This window comes from Palaemon carinicauda, chromosome 38 (assembly GCF_036898095.1).
Source record: "Palaemon carinicauda isolate YSFRI2023 chromosome 38, ASM3689809v2, whole genome shotgun sequence".
Taxonomy (NCBI): domain Eukaryota; kingdom Metazoa; phylum Arthropoda; class Malacostraca; order Decapoda; family Palaemonidae; genus Palaemon; species Palaemon carinicauda.
Window position 1 is genome coordinate 62,804,916 of NC_090762.1, and position 24,596 is coordinate 62,829,511.

Consider the following 24,596-nt stretch of genomic DNA (forward strand, 5'->3'; position numbering starts at 1 on the left):
AGGAAGGTGTTCGCTAAAGGTTCAACACTTCATGGGAGAGGAATTCTATTACCCTGGTGCTGGACAACAGGAAAGTCTTCATCGACTTCCTCGTGGACTTCCCAGACCAGTCCTGAGAAAGGATCCATCATCCCCCTGATCTTAACCAGAAATCAAGCCATAAAATTGTCTATATGGCATACTTTGTGACTTTTTCCTGGTTTAGGATCTCGGAGGCCGAGAAAGAGACTGGAAGTTCCGTTAATCTTTCAGAGTGGTACCATTCGAGAGTGCCTCTATAGATTGATCTAGAGGCAAGGCTGGGAGAGGCTCACTGAGGACCTCATATCTCCTCTTGCACGTACGGCGGTGGGAGCAGTTTAGCGTAGGCGTTGGAGCAAAGGGAGGAGGAAAAACACGTGACCTGAGCCACTGCCTTCTGTCTGGCACTCCTCAACCCTTTTGACCAGGGGAAAAGTGCACTGGCCTTCCACGGTGCCATATACCTGGTCAAGGATGGTGATTATTCCTTCAAGATGGATTATTGATGGATCTGGCAGCCCAATGATGGTACATATGCAGGCGAACACTTGCCAGAAGGCGTGTTCAGTTTCCTTTTGCTCCACCTCTGGAAGCTTAGGGCTAGCAGCTGCTGGTAAAAGATCGTCCTGATGATCATTTTGCTCATCCACTTCCGAGCCCTCACACATAGGAGCCTAGAGTGGGTCGAAGTCGTCATCAGGATAGGCTGTTGACAGACCAACTCCTGTTGATGTACTGGACAAGACTTTACTTTGCCTCTCAAATCAAGGTAGAGGAGTTGTCTGAGGACTTAAGAATCGTAAACAAGTACCCAGCTGTCTGCGCTGCAGCAGGAGTTCCTCCGTCAGAGTAGGCCTTATGGTTTCCTTTGTCCTACTGGGGTGATGGACCTCTGCAGGAGGGGAAACTACGTCAAACTGAGCTGGAGGGCGACACTCCCTTGGAACCACCTCGATGGGAGTGAGGCGGAAGGAGTCTGTAAAGGAAGTTGCCCTGTCTTCTTTGGGAGGAGATGGTCTATTCATGATCCTTTTACCCTTGGGTCTGGCCAGCGGAACCCTGAACTGCACGGGACTCCCTTGGAGTTCTGGAGCGTGCTCTTCCCAGGTCCTCTTATGAGGAGAGGTGGGTTTCTCTCTATGAGAGGTCTCTGCTGGAGCAGTCCTCTGAGCTCGTCCTGGGATCAGCAGGAGGGGAGGCACCTGGAAGGAGAGCCAGCAACAAAGGGATCCTTGGTGTGCCGCCCTATGTTAAATAATGCGCTAAGCCATGGGGGTCATGAGCTCCCGATGTACTGGAAGGGGGAATCCTTGGGGCAGCATGGACCCCCGGGCTTAAATACCTTTGAAAGTTTCTGAGCCACCTTTCCTACAGGCAGGATTGGCACTAGCCTTCCCCTCGGGGGAGGGTCTGGGCATTGGCGCTTAGGCAACAGCTGTCTTGGGGCAGGTGGAAGCTCGCAAGAATGGCGAGACTGATGGGAATCTAGATTAGCAAGGGGGTTTCCCTGGATAGGGATACCTGCCGCAGCCAGAAGTGGAGATGGGATTTTGTCCAGAGACGAGCAAACCGAAAGCTGGTGACGGGGGAGGTCTCGTGGAGGTGGAAAACCACGATGAGCTACTCCATCACGCGATGCCAGTCTGCTGTGTGACACAGCATAGGACTGAGCAATGACAGATAAACGAAACCAAGGGGGGAAACAACCGTAGAGCGTGAAAGGTGTGGATCCCGCGACCCCTAGGGATCGGAGTGACGAGAATCCGAAGGTTCTACGTCACTGAACTCGGAAGGTGGTAAGACCTGTTGAGAATCGGAATATGCAAGACCATAGGATTCGTGCGACGAGGACCTGGAAGTCCACGAGGTTCAAGAGAGCCTGGGGGCCCAACGTAATCAACGAGACGAGAGCCGACATACTCAGCGTAACGCAAGTCACAAGAGCCCGAAGGCTCAGCATAAGAGTCAAGAGAGCCCAAAGGCTCAGCATAACCAGTCTTATGAGAACCCGAAGGCTCAACACAACGGGAGACAGAAGATTCCCTGTTACAAGAGTCCGAAGACTCAGCTTACCAGGTAGCACAAGACCCCAAAGGGTCAGCGTAACCAGGGCTGAGAGAGCCCAAGGGTTCAACGCAACAAGAGACCAAGGACTCCCTGTCATGAGAGCCCGAAGGCTCAGCGTAATGAGTGGCACGACAGCACAAAGGCTCAGCGTAATGAGTTGCACGACAGCACAAAGGCTTAGTGTAACGAGTGGCACGACAGCCCAAAGGCTCAACATAACCGGTGTGGTGAGAGCCCAACAGCTCAGCGCAACTGGAAGCCAAAGGTTTTGTGCCGCGTGAACCCGAAGCTTCAACGCGACAAGGAACCGAAGGTCCCGTGTTACAAGCCCGAAGGCTCCACATAATATGAATCTGAAGGCTCGATGTCACGACAGCCTGAAGGGTCAACGTGATGAGGACAGGGAGGTCCCAGGTTACGAGAATCTGAAGGCTCAACGTAATCAGAACCCGAAGGGTAAGGGTCCCGCAAGCCCGAGGACTTAAAAGAGACTGGCATCCTAAGGACCACTGCGAAAGCCCAAAGGCTCGACGCAATGGGAGCCTGAAGGCCCGAGGTCACGCAAGCCCAATGCGTGACCGTCACGATACCCGGAAGGGACATCAAGACTTGAATTCGAGGATTCAAAGAGGAGTCTCCTAACCAATGGGGGAGGAGCACGCCCGGGGGGACTAAAGGTCAAGAACTCCTCCAACCGACAAACCTCTGAAGGGGAACCTCTGGCAGAAACCACCAGAGGGGGCGGGGCGATTGCTCAAGCTTGGAAGCATCCTCTCCCAGGCGAGAGGTTTGTTTTCCTGAAGGAGAACATTGCTTAGGACAACACCCTGACCACACCCTTAGGGGAGAAGTGTAAGGGCAAGGAGATCGCTGCCCAAAAGCGGTTTTCTCTAGCAAACGAGAGAGGAGCTCCCCTGGACTCTGCTCCTCCACCGCCCCTGGTGGATAAGCAACATCCTCAGTGTTGGTCCAGGGGAACAAGAAGTCCGACCGACGGGGCTGCAATGCCTGAACCAACAGAGGGAGATTCAACCTCCGAGGAAGTAGAGGACAGCCTCCGTTCAGCTCCCAACTGGAGTCCGAAAAGAACCGCCTAAGACAGGAGATCAGGCGCTCCCTGGAAGAAGAGAAGGAACCAACTCGCTAGGGAAGTCAGTACCCTCCCTTGACCCACAAGGTTGACCTGGAGCAACCAGGGCTGCGGTGCTACTCAACCAATTCCCAGAGAGGACCAGCGGAGGAGCAGCTTCAGGAAGAGATTGGGGGCCACCAGGGTCATCCAGTCATAGCGTAATCAACACTCGGTTGATTAGTGGACGGATCCGGCAGAATGGAATTAAGGTTTACCCGTCCAGGTGGACCCATGGGTGTTGGAAAATATTTTCTCACACAGCCAATGGGTCTACAATAGGGGAGCTTTGTTTAGCCCTGTAGCAAACAGGTTGATCCATAGAGAATCCCCCAAGGAATTAGAGACCATTCTGACCCTACAACCTACCCTTGGTGACAGTGTGTTTGCCAGTACATTTTTCTAGCCCAGAATGTACCCGACTGATACCTCTATAGAGTGGAATGCTGTCCAGACGTGTATCTACTTCGTCCATGCCCCCTGCTTGTTAACTCAAGCCACTAAGGAGGTGTTGTCGCTTAACAACACTACCGAGTGCCTCGTCAAACATTCTTGGAATGCTTGCAGAGCCAGAAAAGCTGCTTGCATTTCCAGGACATTGATGTGCAGAATAATTTCTTTTGATTGAATCGGAGAGTAAACATTGGCTTTGCGCTCATGAGTAAAGGGTTAAGGCCTCTCAGGTAATGAGCAAGGGGAGGGAGCTAAACATCTTAGAGAAGTACCATCTTCTCAATTCAAGCCCGTTGCTTTTGTAGCTTAGCTTGTAATGATAATAATAATACCACAATGTCCTAGTTAGAGAAATAAGCAGTACACTACAGTCCACGTAGTTAAGGTGAAGGTGGGGAATGAATGCATTTCAAGATCACCTGGCTACTTGGGTAATCTGGGCAGCCACCAACGACAGGCTCCCAAGAACCCCACGGCAGCCATCCACCTCCCCTGAAAGAGAAGTGGAGTCAACAAGAGTCTTGTAGAACATCTACTGGCTGGTCTTCCTGGACTAATAATTATTCTTGTAAGAAGAAGTCAACATCAGATGAAAAAGAGGCGGAGAAGGAAGAGCTGGAAGGAGCAAACTCGCTTCTTACTTTTACCAGCTTTCTCCTCGGGTACTGCATGCAGAGAAGTCATGGTCTGGGTGACCATCGACAAAGACGCTCCAAAGGGGAGAGATTACAGGGGTTGCTATAACAGGAACGACAACAATGGGGAGTCACTCTCACAGAGGAAGCAGTAGGGAGACTTTGTATATGTAACGAACACAAGGGCTAGGATTACTAGCACAGGGATATAAGGAGCAAAGGGCTCTATGGTCAAGGCATTGGGGCAGGGGTGACAAACTGGTGACGGGCACCGAGCCAACAGTAGTTGTTTTTACTGCTCCCAGAGCTTGCTTACGACCATCCAGCTTTGGCACCTACACTGCAGCCAGGGTAGAAGACATCTCGCCAGCCTTATCTGCTATCTATGCTTCGGTCGCACTACAGGAGACCTTCCAGCACATACTGGTGTGCGACAATCACTTTGAGTACCACACACATTCCATTTAACCCTGAAAAACTCACTGACTAAGATACAGTCTTCCTGTCCCTGTAACATACTCCATGGGGACCAAGCCTAGGATCTTCAGTGACCGACAAGCTTTCTGAAAGTACTTGTTATAAAGAGTTCATAGGACATTGCTATAGATGACGATGGAGAAGATTTAGCCTTCTTTTTCTTTTTTAAAGAAATAACCTGAACGGGAGGCGACAATCCGCACTCATCTCATAGGGATGACTGCGAGATGTGCTGTGCGTGTCATCTACAGCCAGTTTAGACAAATCATTTGCAGGATCCATCCTTTACCCCACATTTACAAAGTTTTTACATCTTCAGATCCATTATTGATTCTAATCACAATCATCATTCTTGAAAGGAACAAAAAATAAGATTAAAGCCTTTAGATAGATACGCTTGTACGCTTTGTGGCTAAACACAAAAGTCAAGAATATTTGACAGGAAAGTAGACAGGACTACACACCAACACTCACCGCCTGTAGTACACAATCTTTTTAATAAATTCAATTGCTATTCCAGCTCTGCTGACAACATTCCTTATTCTAAAGTACGAAAGGTTTGTATACGTGTAGTAATAAATTTATCCACACTCAAATTAAGTGAACAAAATCAAGCAGATATAAAATTGTTAGCAAAGTAAAAACTAGCTAAATAATTGATAACAAGACACTTATCAACACCTAAAGAATGCAACAATAAATCTTATTCAAATCCACTTCAAAAAAGAAAAAAAAAATACAACATAGAAAGAATACACTTCTTCAAGGAAGAAAGAATAAGGGTATCTATGGATTCACTAATGACAAACAGGAATTAAGCTTGAGCAGCATTACTTATTTACTTACAGCATAGCTAATTAGGAAGTTAAAGATTAAATGTGAATTTTGGACTGGGGAAAACGCTTATTATCTCTATGACTAACATGTCAGATGCAAAAACCTTTTAAAACATGTGTGAGGTAGTAAATTGCTGTGATCCTGTGGATCTTAGAACCAATGCACAATAAGCTACCACCAATATTGTCTCTAACATATAACTATACTATATGGGGCATATCAAGAAAAAATAGGCTATTATAACACAGTATGTATGCAATCAAATTAGTACATTAAATACATCTCTAAATAAAATTGTCAAGCAGATATAAATACTAAAAGTTCAGCATTACTTCACATTCATCTATTCACCATGCAAAGTAATTTATCCTCAGTCTATTTATAAAATAAAGCAAAAGCACTTGCATACAAAAATGTCAACATATACCTGAACAAATCTCACTTTGAAAATTCTAACAGGCAGATATTCATATGCAATATGATACTTTGCAACAAGAGTGGTTGCTCAAACATTGGAGTATTAATAGACTCCAGATGACAGTGGTTGGATATATGATTTGGATAATGCTTAAATTAAATTCACATGCAAGTCTTTGAAGCACAAATTCCTGTATTCATCCTGTTACAGTTCTATGCTGGGTTACAAAACTGTAACAATCAAAAGGAAAGCTTTAAAATAAATACTACATTGTGTACAATCAGTGCAGTACCTTAAATGATATAATATCTAAAGGTAAAATGTATGGTAAACATTACCTTTTGATTTGCCATTTTGCAGAGCATGCCCATTGTAAATATAGCCAAAAGTGGCCCACCAACAGCCCCAAATATCTTAAGGGATGCTTCCAGAATGCCACTGCCTAAGAACTGTGTCATGAATGCTATAGCCAGGCAAATACAGCCATATAGTAATGCAAGAAACTTGCTGATCACAGTTAGTTTCTCACCTAACATCACCCTGTTTGAGACAAATGGCTGTAAAAGGAGAAATAAAAGCTGAAAATTCAAATCATTATGGGTTAAGTAAATTATAAAACTTACAAATCTTGAAAGCTTTAGGCTTTCTATCAACTAGCACTTGAACCATAAGCATATCAATCCATAGAAAACAATGAATGAATGAATGAAAGCTACAAATCATTTGAAAGCTGTGGACTTTTTGATAAGTTTCTTGTAAACCACTTAATTTATTATGTCATTTGCGATGGAAGCAGAATCTCGGCAGAAATATGATTTTGAAATGCCAACTAAAAGCAGGTAATAGTACCGAAAATCACCTGTCTTAGAAACTACAATACAGTAGTCTGTAAAACATTGTGCTAACACTATTTAATAAAAGCTGTTTGTATAATATGAAGTTTTTCTTTTACAGTATATAACTACTGCATAATTTTCCAAACTTTGATACTTCCTCCTCCCCTTGAAGGATGTCAGCAGATGATGCTTTTAGATAAAGCAGCTAAAAAAATGGGGACTACATCACAAATATGTTATAATTACAAAAAAAAAAAAAAAAATATGATCCCTTCTCCCCAAAAAATACATTGCATGTATCTACAACTTTCCTAAATACATTCAAACAACAAATTTCAAGAAATCTGGGGTAAGTAATGTCACAAATACAAACCAGAACATAATCTTGCAATGTAACTGCAGCAAGAGAGTTAAGAGCTGATGATACTGTTGATAGAGAACCACTGAATATTCCCGATACGAATAGTCCTGAAAGTCCTGGGTACATTCCCATTGTCTCCACCACATAAAGAGGCAGCAACTAAAAATAAAAACTTTGTTTAATTTAAAAAATCAAAACAACAAATATGACAAATTTGGAAGTAATTTGTATTTTACCTAACTCATACAAACCTGTAGCTATTTAAAGGGATTACCTTTTGGCAGAGATGGAAGATTAGCCATCAAGAGTTTTAATGCGAGGTGGCAAACGTACCTGACCAATATTGGTGGGGAGGGTGGGGGGTAGCTGGAGGTTACCCAGTCACCTATATCTACTCATACACCGGTGAACTAGTCACTTTTTGATTGCAGGCAGGATTGATAGATTGATTTGAGTTTTTATGGCATCTTGACATCTAAGGCCATTGACGCCGATATAATCTATTTTAAATAAAGAATAAGAGAATATTCAATTAAAACCATATAAGGCAAAGATGTCATTTTAAAAGTTGAATATGTTTCAGATGACCTGCTTCTGAAATGAAGCTAAAAATACCACTAGCATGGTAGGATACATGTAAGAATCTTGGCAAGGATAAACCTGCCATCCTCACCTCAGCCTCAAACAGATATCTCTCTTTCGCTACTATAAGTGGGGCAGGTTAACAAATGCCTCATTGTTAAGGGTACCAAACAGATGTCACAATAAGGCTGGTACTGGCCAGTAAGCAGAAATTCATGGGTCAACCGAGTGTGACCAATGCGGAGACAACAAAGAGTAGTCTCCCACTTTCGGGCCATCATGTTATACTTCCAAGGGGATATAACATTTATTATTTCTTGCATCTTATTTTCAACTAAACCATCCCAATGCTATTGCTGATGATTGGGAATCAAATTCTTAATGTTGGGTAAGCAATCATAACAAAGAATAGGATATCTTCTTGGTAGCAATTCAGCTAGAGCATTTTTGCAAATAAATCTGCCTTCTTGTTTCCAGACGCACCTACGTGTGCTGGAACCCAGCAAAATCAAACTTTTATACCTCTCAGTCCAATAATAAAAAGCCATTCTAAAATCTTTAAAACTAAAGGGTTACTAGAATTAAAAACTTCTAAAGCTTGAAGGACACTCCTTGCATCACTAAAAATGATAAAATTACCCCCTCATCCAACGCTATTTTCTAAATAGAAATTAGTATGCCATATAATTCGGCAGTAAATATGGAAGCTGTAAGGGGAATTGCACCTCTACAATTAAAAGCATTACTATGTACTCTGAACCCAACAAAGTCATCCACAAGTTGTCCGCTCGCCTCACCCTGTTAAGGACCTGTCTGAGCATCCCGAAGGGAAGGAAGGCGTAAACGTCGAGGTTGTCCCAAGGGTGCTGGAAGGCGTCTTCGAACGTCGCTTCTGGATCTGGCACAGGAGAACAAAACACGGGGAGCTGTGCGTTCAGTCTCGTTGCGAAGAGGTCCAACACTGGCGAGCCCCATTTCTGAATGAGGGTCTTGGCCACTTCCGGGTGCAAGGAACACTCGGATCCTATCACTTGACCCATTCTGCTGAGGCCGTCGGCCAGAACGTTTCTCTTCCCTGGAATGAACCTTGCTGAGATTTTGATCTGTTCCTCTTCGGCCCATTCCAGCAGTCCCATCGTGAGGACACACAACTCCTTCGATTTTAGTCCTCCTTGTTTCTTTATGTAGGCCACCACCGTGGCGGCGTCGCACATCAGTGCCACGGTGTTTCCCTGGAGCCGATGGATGAACTCTAGGCACGCTCTTCGCACTGCCATAATCTCTAGTACGTTCATGTGCTGGTTTTTCTCTTCATCCGTCCAACTTCCTCTTGCTGTCTTGCCGAGGAGATGGGCACCCCACCCCTCCTTGGATGCGTCCGTGAACAGAAGCATCTCCGGATGGTCAGCTGCGAAGGGCACTCCCTTGAGGGTGTTCGATCTGGCGAGCCACCACTCTAGGACTTCCTTCGTCTACGGGAACACCGGGACCACCTTGTGGGGGGGAGTCTCTCTGGTTCCAGGTCTCCTTCAGTTTCCATTGAACTCCCCTGAGTTTGAGTCTCCCCTGGGGGACTAGCTTCTCCAACGACACGAGGTGGCCTATCAGCCTTTGCCAGTCCTTGGCTCTCCTGGGCTGGTCCGACAGGAAGGGCCGGAGGATCTGGTCCAAGTTGTCTAGTCTCTCCGCAGAAGGGAAAGCTCTCGCCAATCAGGAGTTCAGGACCATTCCGAGGTAGGTCATCCTAGTGGAGGGTATCAGTTGGGACTTCTCTAGGTTGATGATGATACCCAGGATGGTGCAGAACCGCAGGAGCTTCGGGCCTTGCTCCCTTAGTACTTCCCCTGAGGCTGAAAGCAACAATCAGTCGTCCAGGTACCGAATCAGGCAGATGCCCTGTTCGTGTGCCCAGGCTGAGACCGTTGTCAAGACCCTCGTGAAGACCTGAGGGGCTGTGGACAGACCGAAGCAGAGGGTCTTTAAGTGCAACGCTTGGGTACCCCATTTCACCCTTAGGTACTTCCTGCTGGAGGGGTGAACAGGGATTTGGAAGTATGCGTCCTTGAGGTCTATGGACATCATGAAGTCCCCCTCCCTCAAGGCCGCTAGAACCTACTTCGGGATGTCCATCTTGAAGTTGGTCTTGCACACTAACTTGTTGAGGGCTGAGAGGTCTATGACTGGTCTCTAGCCCCCTGTCGCTTTCTCCACCAGGAAGAGTCTGCTGTAGAACCCCGGGACCGGGTTCTTGACTGGTTCTATCGCCCCTTTCGCCAGCATCGCAGAGACCTCTTCTTGTAGGGCCGTCCTACTCAAGGGATCCTTGGGTGCCAACCACTCTGCCTGTTGATCTGGCATTAGAGGTGGGGGGTCCACCAAGAAGGGCAACCTGTACCCTTCTTTCAGGACTGCTACGGTCCACGGATCTGCTCCGTGGTCTCTCCATGCTTGCCAAGAACGCTTGAGGCATCCCCCCACCTGAGGCTTCGGCAGGAGTAGGGGGCCTCTCTCCCTATCTCCTTCTAGAGGCGCAGCCTGAACGACCTCTTCTGGCTGCCGCATAAGAAGGCCTGAAGGTTGACTGTGCTGAAGACGTTCCTCTATGGGAGGGCTGCGAAGACTGAGACCAGGCCGTAGTAGGGGCATATCTTCTGGGTTGACTAGGTGAAGCGCGAGGAGGAAGGGAGGCGTCGGAGGGTGCCCTTCTATGGGTAGGTCTTCTCAGCTTCCTGACCCTCTCTACCGTCTCTTCCACTGCCTTCAGGGAGAAAACCGAGTCGTCCCACAGGGGTAGGCTCCTCAGGGACCTCGCTTCTCTGTCCGAGAGCCTCCTTACGAGCTTCTTGAGCACCGTGTCCCTTTCCGCACAACCCAATTGGCGGCCTGCGCGATGGATTGTTATGAGAGGAACTTTAGGGCTTTACCTCCCGAGCTAATCAGCTCCTTCAGTAAGGCCTGGTTTTCCGGGACAGTGAGGTCGTAGGAGGACTGGAAGCCTACCAGCGTGGACGCCCACCAATCCAGCCACGAGGAAACGTTCACCAGGTCCTTGGCTATCTCCTCCATCATGGCAGCTTCTGAAGGGGAGAAACAGACCGGGGCAGTAGTAGCCCTCTCCTCAGCTGCTCCTTGTCCCAGGATGGGGACTGCTGGCTCCACAGTACAGGGACCTGCGTGATGCCCTTCAGGAAGGTAAAACCGGCTCTGGGATTTCAAGCCTTGAAGAAGCTTGGAGGAGCTCTGGGTCTTGGGGGCTTCTGCATTGTTGGCCACGATCTTGTTTACGTGAGCCCTACCCAGCCTAACATCCCTAGCCAAAGGCAGGGCTAGCGAGGGTCTCTGCTGCTCCGGGGCATCAACCAGCCTGCTGAGGCTCAAGAGCCCAGACTTTGTCAGAGGAGGGCTCGGGTTCGTTCAGTCTGTGATGCCGCCTAATGAGTCCTATTACCCTCCTGTAGGCCGAAACTTCTGCTGCTGAACCTTCTACGTTGTCGTCCATTTCCTCCGTAGGACGCTCCACTGCCTGTGACGGAGGTCTTCCGACAGAGGTCACCGCGCGGGGCAGAGGAATCATCTTGGAATGGTCCAACTTCGGCGGCTCAGGGCGTAGGACGGGCATTGCCGTCGGGACGGAGGCCTCTGTCCTGGACTTATCCCTGCTTACAGAGGTCCAGGTAGATGCGGGCTTGCTCGTCGAAGGGAGTTGCTTTTCTCGTTCCTGCCGACTCGACGTTGACTTGGAGGTCGGGACGCGGCTGCCAGACCGAAGGGGCGACTCTCTCCACTGGGCGGATGGAGTCAGAACCTTCGCGGACTTACGCCTGTCCGCTGAGACCTGAAGAGACGACTCCCTCCGTCGATCATATCTGCCGCTGGATACGTACCTCACTGGTGAGCGAGCCCTTGAGAGCCAGCTCGAGGAACCCCGAACTGCTGACATCTCAAGAAGTTTGCTACGAGGGATGACGACCCATTCTTCCCCCGGGGAGCCACTTCTCCTATATTTCCTCCTGGGGGATCTAGAGCGCCTACCCACGTGGCGGGATCTAGAGCGGGAGCAAGAGTGAGAACGTCTCCTGCGGGACCTCTCACGGCGTCTTCTATGGTCCCTCGGGGCTTCGTCTTCCGAGGAGCATGAGGAGGCCATGACTGTGGAGCCCGACGACTTGCATGTTCTCACAGGCGGGCCCGACTCGTGCAGCGTTGTTGGTGGGCCCACGCATCGCTCGATGGGAGAAGAGAGCTTGTAGGAAGACGGACGGAAACGTCGCTGAAGGCGCTGGAGGGGAGCGTGGGAGTTCCTCGATGGGGGACCAGGTTTCAAATCCTTCCTCCATCCTCAACGGAGACCTGAAGGGCGTCTTCTGCGGCACCCACGCGAGGGAGTCTGACGGCGGCGAGTCTTTCTTCTCGGCGGATCCCTCGGCTGCGGAAGCACCTGAAAAACACGCCCACGAGGCGGGAGAAAAGATAGGTACAGTTTTTCCCCACATAGGATCATCTGAGGAGACGGGCCCTGCTTGCACCAGGGTTCCGTCCCCCGAACATACTCCCGTCCCTCCTTCAGGCCCCTCACTTGCCTGGAATGACGCCACAACACCACTATCACGTAATTCAGACTCCTGGGGAAGGGCCATAGGCCTCTTCCCCGCAACCGACTTACATCTTCCCCTACTCTGGGTAGGGGAAGGCGGCAGCGAGGCTCTGTCTGACGATACACCCGGCGAAGCAAGAGGAGAAGAGACGCTCGGTTTCTTAGGCGATCTCTTAGACGCCTTCTTCTTCTTGGTACCATAACGCGCCCACTGCACCTCGTTCCAGGACTCGCACACCGGACACGTGGCTGTAGGGGAACACACACTGCCCCTACACGAAGAACAAAAGGAGTGCGGGTCAACTTCAGGTTTCGTCAGAAAAGCACCACACGATTTACCGGCCATAGGCCCAGGACAACGACGGGTATGCTCCATTACGCACTAGTAAGGCACCGCGAGACACAGGAACACAAAGGGAAAGGATAAGGGAGAGCACAAAAGTACCACGTGGGAACCGCGTGAGAGACAAAGGGGGTCGGGGACACAAAGGGTCGCACTGGGTAAGGCGAGCGTCGTGATGTTATCGTGACGCGACCAGAGAACTTACTGGGGATCGAGACCTGAACAAGCATGCTCTCTGACCCGAGGTCGCCTCAGGGCGCGTATCACTCCACCAGAGGTGACCCCTCATAGAAAACGGGTGTAGGGTAAACTACAAACAACTCTGGTCGGTTGGGAGGAGATCCCAGATACTCCTAAGAAAGTAGTTCGAGGTAAGTACTCCGTGTTGGAACAAATCTTTTTTTATAATTCACTATTTCATAGTGACCAGGTAATGTTTCTGCCTTTCTATATATATATCTGTTTTGCAGAGATCTCATATTTTCTCTCTTTTCTTCTCTACACAGCATGAGTAGGGTTCTAATATCCCAATATTGGAACCCGAGAAAGGAATTGTCAATACCAAGATCCACGTTTGTATTATCCAGGTCCTCACCAGAGGGGTTGGTTTCCAATGAAGGAGCAAGCCAGTTATCCACCTCTTATCAGAGGATGTCAGTCCGCCTAACCCATGTGGCTCAACATGAGAAGAGGTTTCAATGCGGAACAGTCCTCTATAAGAGGGGCTACCTCTCTTTAGTTGCAGGCAGGACTTATTGGGGGGACAGGTGATGGCGGGACAATTTTATTAAATAGCTACAGGTTTGTATTAGTTAGGAAAAATACAAATTACTTCCAAATTTGTCAATTGTTCCTACACTAACAAACCTTATGCTATTTATAGGGATGACTCATCCATTAGAAGGGTAGTAAGTCCAACCACTGGCTTGGTCACAGACCAGGGTATTCTCTGTACAGTGTTTGACTGTAACTAAGGGAAACCTTGACACCTTGCTAAAGTGAAACATAAAAGGAGTATTGATAACAGCCTGAGCAACCTGTGTGGTTGTGAGAGTATGTGAATGTCTAGGTAAGCATATTCAAAGTTTAAAAATAGGAATGCATAATTTACACACACAGGGAGGCATTGGGGACGAGTACAAATATAAAATCTATAAAAAGGTATACACAAGGTAAATGGTTCTTACCTGCAGATGGGTAAGGCCAGCTTGTAGAGGGACTCATGGGGCTGTTCACCATAAGAGGGGAGGATGAACAAAAGGAAAAGAGCCAGTCATTCTTATTCATTCCTCCCAGACTAATCCCAGGTAACCAATGCCCTCAACCATCTGCTATTTGTCCAACAAGGAGCCCGAGGTATTCTTAAACCACTTGTTGTGCAGCCACCAAAGGACAGATAGAAAACGTATTGAGGTTCCTCTGGGTCACATCTTGCAGGTGATAGGTGGTGAAGGTCATCTGATGCCTCCACATGCCCACTTGTAATACCCGAATTACAGAAAAGTTGCGTTTGAGTGCCAGGGACATACTGATGCCCGATGATGTGAGGTCTGGGTTGTCAAGCTGGAGGAGTCGGGATTCAGTGCCGAGTCTATAACTGAGAGTCCAGGTAAAGATGCTATTCTTGGTAACCTTCCTCTTAATTCTCTCTGTACTGACAAAGAGGGCTGCCAGCCAGGGACAAGCTGCTGCAGTGTGTTTAAAATAATATCTCAAACTTCTCATTGGGCAGAATAACACTAGATCTAGGTCCTCTGTTACAGAACGCAGACTCTTAATCTGAAAGGGTCCAAATCTAGGGTCAGGTACCCCAATACCATGAGTCTTTGCAATAAACTCGGGGAAGAAGCCGAGTGTCACCTCTCCCTATTACCCTTGAATGGGCGATGTCGTATCAGAAATTATGAAGTTCACTATCTCTCTTTGTGAAAGCTTAAGCCAGTTCGAACGCTGTCTTCAACGTGAAATTAAGGTCTATTGCATGGTGTAATGGTTCGTAAGGTGGGCCCTTTAAGGATCGCAAAATGTGAACCATGCTCCAAGGAGGTCTGATCTCCAACTGGGGACAAGTGATCTCATAACTTCATATGAGGAAAGAAGGATCCAACAGATAGGAAAGGTCTAGTTTTTTCAGTCTAGAGGCTAAGCTAAAGGCTGAGTGATAGTCTTTCATCATCAGAGTCTGAAAGTGCTTTTTCCTCCCAAAGTTATACAAGAAACTCCACTATTGTTGGTATAGTGGCATCGAGGGGAGAGATCCCCATTCCACGACACCAACCACAGAAAACAGTCCACTTTGGCAGGTAAACTGAGGCTGAAGACCTCTGTAAATATCCAGACATCCTTCTTACAACTTGTGAAAAGCCTCTTAGAGAGATGCTGAATAGTCTCCAGGCGTGAAGCCAAAGAGACGGAACAGCCTTGTGGAAGATGTTCACGTGTGGTAGTTTGAGTAGATCTTGTCTTGGCGAGAAAGTTCTCTCTGAAGACCTACCAGGAGTTGCAGAAGGTCCAGGAACTATTCTGTATGGTGCCACAGCAGGGCTACAAGTGTCATCAGTAGGTTGTTTGATGATCTTGTCATGTTGAGCACCCTTCTCATCAGACAATACGGGGGAAAGCTGTACACATCAAGGTTGTCCCACCGTTATTGGAATGCATCTTGCCATAGAGCCTGAGGGTCCGGGACTGGAGAGCCGGATAGCAAGAGCTTGAAATTCAGGGACGTCGCAAACAGATCTAGTCGGAGAACTCCACAATGTCACTAATTTGCTGGCTCAGAGAATTCAAAGACCATTCAGAGCCCACTATCTGAGTCGCTCTGCTCAGGTTGTCTGCGAGCACATTCCTTTTTCTCGAAATGAAGCGAGCTGATAGGGACACCAAATGGTCTTTTGTCCATCTCAGCATCTCTACTGCTAGATGGCATAAGGGCTGCGAAAAGGTACTGCCTTGTTTGTTTACGTGTTGTCGCTCATCAACATCACGGAGTGACCCGCTAGCCACTGTTGGAACTGCTGGAGAGCTAAAAACGCTGCCTGCTCTCATCTCTAGGAGATTTATGTACCAGTACCTTTTGGACTCGGACCAGAGATCTGAGACTGTGTTGCAGTAAGTGGGCCCCCATCCTTCTTTTGATGCGTCTATGTACAGTAGAGCATCAAGTCAGGAGGAGGGACGAGAAGGTCTATTCCTTTGAGGAGGATCTCCTCTGCCACCCACCATTGAAGATCCATCACTTGGTCCTGTCCCATAGGAACTAGTCTCCGGGGAGCCGGTAAGCTGGTTCCACATGGACTTACATCGCCATTGGAGAGATCGTGTTCTGAGGCAGTCAGTGGGAACAAGACGGACCAGGGATGTCTGATGACCTAGAAAGCACAACCACTGTCAGGATGGTAGATCCCATTTAAGGAAGGGGCTTGCCTCTTCCCTCAACCTGTGTACTCTGTCATCTGATGGAAGAACTTTTTGGAGGTTGGTGTCTATAATCACACCCAGGTATATGAATCTTTGAGAGGAGAGCAGTGATGACAGAGATTTATCATAATCCCCAGATCCTGACAAAACTTGAGTAGTCTGTCTCCGTGTTGAAGAAGGGTCGTCGCTGAGTCTGTCAGAATAATCCACTCGTCGAGGTACCTTAAAAGACAAATGCCGTTATCGTGAGCCCAAAGTAACACTAGGGCGAACACCCTCGTGAAGACCTGACGTGCTATCGAGAGGCCGAAAAACAGCACCTTTAACTGGTAATGCCTGTTCTTGTGTATGAATCCGAGATACGTCCTGGAAGACAGATGGATTGGGATCCAAAAGTATGCGTCTCTGAGATCCAGAGTGCATATGAAGTTTTGTGGCCTTACCGTGTCTCCCGACTCCATCCTGAATGGGGTTTGTAAGACGAACTTGTTTAGGGATGAGAGATCAATGACTGATCTCCAGCATTTAGACGCCTTTTTCAAAAATAAGAGTCGACTGTAGAATCCTGGAGTCTCGTTGAAGAGCACACTTCTTCAACATGGTCTAGATTTCATCCTGGAGACAGCTCCTTTACGGATCCCTTCATATAGGAACTCGATGGAACTGAATCCCAAGTCAGTGGTGGGAGAGAGAAAATGAATGGGACGCGATACCCTACGCCAATCACTGCAATCGTCCAGGGCTCTGCCCCGTGGTGCTGCCACCTCCGCCAGAGGTATTGCTGGCATCCCCCACCAGTGGATGGGTGAGGGGATTTCCCTTCCTAGCAGGAGCGACCACCTTGGCCGGCCCCCCTTCCACTTTTCCTTCCTTTCAAGGGTTTAACCCTGGATAGGTACGCTCCTCGGACACCCCTTTAAGGGTATACTCGGTCGTGCGCGACCCCGACGCAAAAAAAAAATTCTTGAAAAATCTGTTTTTGCAGTAACCTCCTTTTTTTTGCCAAAAAAAAGTTCAATGAATGCTTAAAACTACTGTAAAGATAAATACTACTCATCTGCGGAAAAACTATTTATCATAAATATTTTTAAAAATTAGGTAGAAAAATAAAAAGACCTTACATAAAAATTCATAAAAAAAAAAATTATACATATATACACAAATCCTTTTAGGAATTGATTCTTGAATGTTTAGGACACATCTTGATGTATTTTGGATGAAGTCAGACCCATGGAGGTGAAGATCTGAAATGAGAAAAAAAGGGTAACTTTTTTTGGCCAAAAAAATTTGTCCAAATTTCATGAATTTTTTTGGGTACCCAAATGAAATAGGAAGTGGCTAATTTTTTTAGGGAATAAACATATGTTATCCTAGAATAGAAATATGTAAAAAAAATCTTCATTATTTTGTAAATTACATTTATATCATGGCCATATCTAAAGGTCATTTTTTGAGTACTTAGAGATTTCGTAAAAAATACATATATTTAATATATAATGATATTTATGCAGGTAAAAATATACCAAAATATCACAAATTCTATAGGGAACAAGAATATATATAGATAGGGCAACTTACGCTTCGGATATGTCCACAAAATGGCCGCCAACCACACTGACTCAGACTCCCTAATCTGCCACCTGAAATGTAGGAAGGGTATGTCAATTTCAAGGTGTTATTTACTAATCTAATTATTCTTGGATATGCATAAAAATTGTATGGTGGATTACTGGATGAGTGTCGATTATTTTACGACTATAAAATTAGAATTCTGATCCAAAAAAAACTTTTTGAAGGGAAATAAAATCGAAAAAAAAAAAATGTAAAACAATATAATATTTTAGCTAAAAAAATTTGATGATATTCAATCAAAAAAGAAGTTAACAAAATTTTCCGACAAATAAACATCTAAATGAATCATTACTCTGTGATAGTTCCTTAGTACGTAGTAATTTTGAAAGAAATGAGAAAAAACGAAAAAGTGGCAATCGCAGGAAAATCGAACACATACCTATATATACTCCATATCTGGCTAAAAATAAAGATAGGCATGGGTGACCAGATCATCTAGAAACACTTTCCAACACTATAAAAATATAAGTTTTGCGACACTACTTGCCAATTCCTTACGGTAACATGACTAAGCAAAAAAATGAAAAACAAATAAAAAGGGGCACTCGCGGAAAAATGGCCAACATTCTAATACTGTATACGGTATTTCAGAAAAAAAAAAAAATTCAGCCACGTGCTAGGCAAACCATCAAGGCACATTTTCCGACAAATAAACATCTAAATGAATCATTACTCTGTGATAGTTCCTTAGTACGTAGTAATTTTGAAAGAAATGGGAAAAAACAAAAAAAGGGCAATCACAGGAAAATCGAACACATACCTATATATACGCCATATCTGGCTAAAAAAAAAAGATAGGCATGGGTAGCCAGATCATCTAGAAACACTTTCCAACACTATAAAAATATAAGTTTTGCAACACTACTTGCCAATTCCTTATGGTAACATGACTAAGCAAAAAAATGAAAAACAAATAAAAAGGGGCACTCGCGGAAAAATGGCCAACATTCTAATATACGGCATTTCAGAAAAAAAAAATTCAGCCACGTGCTAGGCAAACCATCAAGGCACAATTTCCGACAAATAACATCTAAATGAATCATTACTCTGTGATAGTTCCTTAGTACGTAGTAATTTTGAAAGAAATGGGAAAAAACGAAATCACAGGAAAATCGAACACATACCTATATATACGCCATATCTGGCTAAAAAAAAAGATAGGCATGGGTAGCCAGATCATCTAGAAACACTTTCCAACACTATAAAAATATAAGTTTTGCGACACTACTTGCCAATTCCTTACAGTAACATGACTAAGCAAAAAAATGCAAAACAAATAAAAAGGAGCACTCGCGGAAAAATGGCCAACATTCTAATATACGGCATTTCAGAAAACAAAAATTTCAGCCACGTGCTAGGCACATTTTCCGACAAATCAACATCTAAATGAATCATTACTCTGTGATAGTTCCTTAGTACGTAGTAATTTTGAAAGAAATGGGAAAAAATGAAAAAATGGCAATCACAGGAAAATCGAACACATACCTATATATACGCCATATCAGGCTAAAAAAAAAGATAGGCATGGGTAGCCAGATCATCTAGAAATACTTTCCAACACTATAAAAATATAAGTTTTGCGACACTACTTGCCAATTCCTTACGGTAACATGACTAAGCAAAAAAATGAAAAACAAATAAAAAGGGGCACTCGCGGAAAAATGGCCAACATTCTAATATACGGCATTTCAGAAAAAAAAAAATTCAGCCACGTGCTAGGCAAACCATCAAGGCACATTTTCCAACAAATAAACATCTAAATGAATCATTACTCTGTGATAGTTCCTTAGTACGTAGTAATTTTGAAAGAAACGGGAAAAAACCAAAAAATGGCAATCATAGGAAAATCCAACACATACCTATATATACGCCATATCTGGCTAAAAAAAAAAGATAGGCATGGGTAGCCAGATCATCTAGAAACACTTTCCAACACTATAAAAATATAAGTTTTGCGACACTACTTGCCAATTCCTTACGGTAACATGACTAAGCAAAAAAATGAAAAACAAATAAAAAGGGGCACTCGCGGAAAAATGGCCAACATTCTAATATACGGCATTTCAGAAAACAAAAATTTCAGCCACGTGCTAGGCAAACCATCAAGGCACATTTTCCGACAAATAAACATCTAAATGAATCATTACTCTGTGATAGTTCCTTAGTACGTAGTAATTTTGAAAGAAATGGGAAAAAACGGCAATCACAGGAAAATCGAACACATACCTATATATACGCCATATCTGGCTAAAAAAAAAGATAGGCATGGGTAGCCAGATCTAGAAACACTTTCCAACACTATAAAAATATAAGTTTTGCGACACTACTTGCCAATTCCTTACGGTAACATGACTCAGCAAAAAAATGCAAAACAAATAAAAAGGGGCACTCGCGTAAAAATGGCCAACATTCTAATATACGGCATTTCAGAAAACAAAAATTTCAGCCACGTGCTAGGCAAACCATCAAGGCACATTTTCCGACAAATCAACATCTAAATGAATCATTACTCTGTGATAGTTCCTTAGTACGTAGTAATTTTGAAAGAAATGGGAAAAAACGAAAAAAGGGCAATCACAGGAAAATCGAACACATACCTATATATACGCCATATCTGGCTAAAAAAAAAGATAGGCATGGGTAGCCAGATCATCTAGAAATACTTTCCAACACTATAAAAATATAAGTTTTGCGACACTACTTGCCAATTCCTTACGGTAACATGACTAAGCAAAAAAATGCAAAACAAATAAAAAGGGGCACTCGTGGAAAAATGGCCAACATTCTAATATACGGCATCTCAGATAAAAAAAAAGACATGCACGTGTTAGCCCAACCATCAAGGCACACTTTCTAACAAATAAACATGAAAAAAAATCAATAATATACGGCAATTCCTTACTACGTAGTAAATTTTTACAAATATTGAAAAAAAACAATTTGGCAACCGCAGGAAAATACCCCACATACCAATATCTACGGCGTATCTGACAAAAACAAAGTCACGCATGGGTAGCCAGATCATCTAGACACACTTTCCAACCCTAAAAAAGCAAAAGTTTTGCGACACTATTTGGCAATTTCTTTCGGAAAAATGACTTGGCCAAAAAATGAAAAAAAAAATGAAAAAGGGGCACTCGCGGTAAAATGGTCCTCGTGGTGATGAACGACATTTCAACTAAAAAAAAAATCATGCACATGGTAGCCAAACAATCCACCAAGACTTTCCACAACTGATAACCTATACAAGTTGCACCATTCTACGACAATTTCATAATACGTAATAACTTTGATAATTACTGTATGCAAATTACCTTAGAAGGGTAAACTCGGTCGCGCTCGACCCCGACGCGTCTCAGAAATCTGGGAAGGAGTACAGCTACAGCGATGCACATCTGGACACTACTAGTGTGTGTAGGCGAGACACCGACTGCAGGTCGATCACCCACAAATTCAGTCACGGGGGTGAGTCACGTGAGAAAAACCTCTTTTGTTTTGACGCTCGGGGTCGCGGACGACCCACCGTACCGTTCCAGGGTCAAGGCCCTTAGGGTCTCTGGCAGGAAAGGTCCGCCATGACACCTTGTTGGAGGATCCTGCTGTCCTGATGGTTGAGGACTTCACTGGTTGGGGCCGATTCCTGGGAGGTTGAGAAGCCTTCCCGTAGGGCTAGGAGGTCATGGCCCTATGAAGGAGAGAATCCTTGGAGGATTTTCTCCACCCATCAGCTGCCTGGTATTTCTTCTGGGTCGAAGAGAGAAGTTCCCTCAAGTGTCGAGTCTCATAGGCGTGTTACTTCCACTTTCGGGACACACCTGTAGAATCTCTCCAACACAGTATCCCTTCTCTTCAGAATAGCATTTGCCCACAGGTTGACTACGTGGGTACCTGACAACAAAAAGTATTCAAAGGACGGCTTTGTAGATTCCATGGATAAATCTAACAATGTGGCACAACAACCCCAGCCATAAATCAAACCACGAAGCAACCTGCATGGCACACTTACGCGCCCTCTCAATGTTGAGGAGTTCAGTTGCCGAAAGTGAGGTGGTGAGGCTGAAAAGTCTTTGTACAGAGACGCACTTTGTAAGAGAGACTACTGAGGGGTCCAGGGGTAGAGCTGGAAGGAGTTTGTTAGGAATCTCACAGTACTTCCTTTGCCAGATGAAAGGAAGCGAGAGGAGCTTAAAACAATGAACCTGCCTCTAGAGCAAGAGACGATGATAGCAAGATAGCTAATTTACTGCCTGCTGTTAGTCCCTTCGACAAAGGCAAGACTGCACTGGTCTTAATGGGCTTCTGGGTGCCAAACATGTGGTCCAGAACCATATCTTGGCCTTCTGGTACCCAGATCTGACAGCTTATTTATTGTGCGCATGCATGCAAGGACTTGCCACAAAACATGTTCAGACTCTGCGCTCATCTTCAGAGTAGAACTTAGGACTCTCTGCTCTCGAAAGGTAGTCGTCATCCGAATCGAAAATCTCATCCACCTCCAAGCTCTGACCAATTGGAGCCTGGGGTGGGTCAATGTCGTTAACCAGTGTAGTCTCTTGGGAGGTTCCTGCCTCAAGAGATCCTTGAGCCTTCTCTTGCTTGAGGGCTTCCCTTGGCTTTGAACTCTTGGGAATCATCTTAGAGACCCTTGGTTCCTTACAGGGCAGAAAGTATTCCTCATGGATAGAAGCTCACGGGGGGGTTTTTGCTCTGTTGGGGCGTGAGCCTCAGAAGTCGAAGGTTCCTTGTCTCCTGTAGGCCTGGAGACGGGGCGAAGTTCCGGTGAAACCACTTCCAGTGGTTCTGGACTGAAAGGCCGAAGGGATATCTCACGAGGAGAGTCCACGCCCCTGCTTAACCTTGGATGAAGCTAGTCAGCATGCGGTGGAGTGTAATGCGGCATCTTCCTCTTTTGCTTAGTTGTCATCCTACATCCAGAGAGTATAGAAGTTAGTTGCAGATGGAAAAAATCCTGAACTGACCTAGACTCACTCCTGCATTCTCCTATAAGTCTGGATGATGGGGACAGGTGAACCACGGAGATTGTCAGGAAGTCAAACCAGTGAAGGCTTCCTCCTGGAGTCTGACAGGCCTGCGGAAGAAAGTTGTTATGGAAGAGGCGGGGCTGGGAGACTTGGGTCCCCCAGAGACTGCTGTAGGGCAGACATCAAGGTGTCGAACCATGAAGGAAGTTAGCCTACGGATGTCAGGTTTGGGGCGTCCTTCGGAAGACCCAGCGATGGGGGAATGCCTCTTGGCCGGGTGATGTATCGGAACCTGAAAAGGAGGAGGGAAAGTTAGATGTTGACACATTAGCAGATCCTCCTTCGTAGTCTTCCTGAGATGATCGAGGGAGTTTGGGACGCCCGCAAACTTATTTTGCAGCTTTCTAACTCCTTCTGGGAAGGGGATAGGCAGACTGTTGGAGGTCGCAATTGTCGAGGTTCCTCCTGGAAGTTAGAGGCTCGTGACCGCTCGTGAAGGCAGGATTGTAACGCGGAAGAAACGCATGAAATTGGCTGATTCATGCGTGAAAGGGCACGATTCCCAAGCGGATGGAAGCATTTCACAAATGAACGACGGCGAACGAGGAGGAGAAAGCCTTTGGCACCTCCGGAGCGCTGGAGGACAGCTGTCGTTCACTGAAGGACTACAAATCGGCCAAGGAAGCAGCTCATGGAGTGCAGAGTGTCACATAGGAGAGCGTCGTGTGGGCTAACGTTGAGCAAGGAGACGCTGTGCCGCAAAAGGAGCAGGGGGTTGACGAGATGGAGAGCATCTATTCTGAGATTGTTGTTCATATGCAGATTGTCTAGGAGAAAGATCGTGGAGAGGGGATCACCCAGTCGGTGAGTGTCGCATCAATCATGAAGCATATTGCCAGGTTTAGAAGCGAGAGCTTCGATCTCGTGAAGACGAGCATCCATCTCTGGAAGATGAGCGTCGAGAACCAGTGTGTGCTCGTTGAACTAGTGATGGAGTGCGTCGTCCTCGGGAGAAAGATCGTCATCCCCATGAGGTTGATCATTTCAATTGTGAATGAGAGCGTCGAGCCCGTGAGGAGGAGCGCCGAGCCCGTGAGGAGGAGCGCCGAACCCGTGACGAGGAGCGCCGAACCCGTGAAGAGGAGCTCCGAACCCGTGAAGAGGAGCTCCGAACCCGTGAAGAGGAGCTCCGAACCCGTGAAGAGGAGCTCCGAACCCGTGAAGAGGAGCTCCGAACCCGTGAAGAGGAGCTCCAAGCCCGTGAAGAGGTGCGTCGAGCCCGTGAAGAGGTGCGTCGAGCCCGTGAAGAGGTGCGTCGAGCCCGTGAAGAGGTGCGTCGAGCCCGTGAAGAGGTGCGTCGAGCCCGTGAAGAGGTGCGTCGAGCCCGTGAAGAGGTGCGTCGAGCCCGTGAAGAGGAGCGTCGAGCCCGTGAAGAGGAACGTCGAGCTCGGGAAGAGGACGTCAAGCTCGGGAAGAGGACGTCAAGCTCGGGAAGAGGACGTCAAGCTCGGGAAGAGGACGTCAAGCTCGGGAAGAGGAGCGTCTAGCTCGTGAAGAGCATCGACATCGTGAAGAGGAGCGTCGAGCTCGGGAAGAGGACCTAAAGCTCGGGAAGAGGACGTCAAGCTTGGGAAGAGGAGCGTCAAGCTCATGAAGAGGAGCGTCAAGCTCGTGAAGAACATCGAGATCGTGAAGAGGAGTGTCGAGATCGTGAAGAGCATCGAGAATGTGAGGATGATCATCAATCTCGCGATCTGCAGCAATGCTCATAAGAGCGTCGGGAACGACTTCCTGACGGTGATCGTCAGA

General features: G+C 46.4%; 1 protein-coding gene across 9 annotated transcripts in view; it reads right to left on the reverse strand.

The window, feature by feature from the left end:
• Positions 1-24,596, reverse strand: part of LOC137630680 (putative sodium-dependent multivitamin transporter) — a 202,626-nt gene that overhangs the window by 39,673 nt on the left and 138,357 nt on the right. For all 9 annotated transcript variants that reach the window (XM_068362299.1, XM_068362305.1, XM_068362304.1 and 6 more), the window contains 2 exons: positions 7,247-7,393; positions 6,376-6,594 (listed from right to left, as the gene is read on the reverse strand). In XM_068362299.1, coding sequence (XP_068218400.1) covers positions 6,376-6,594; positions 7,247-7,393 — 366 coding nt within the window. The remainder of the gene's footprint in view (positions 1-6,375; positions 6,595-7,246; positions 7,394-24,596) is intronic.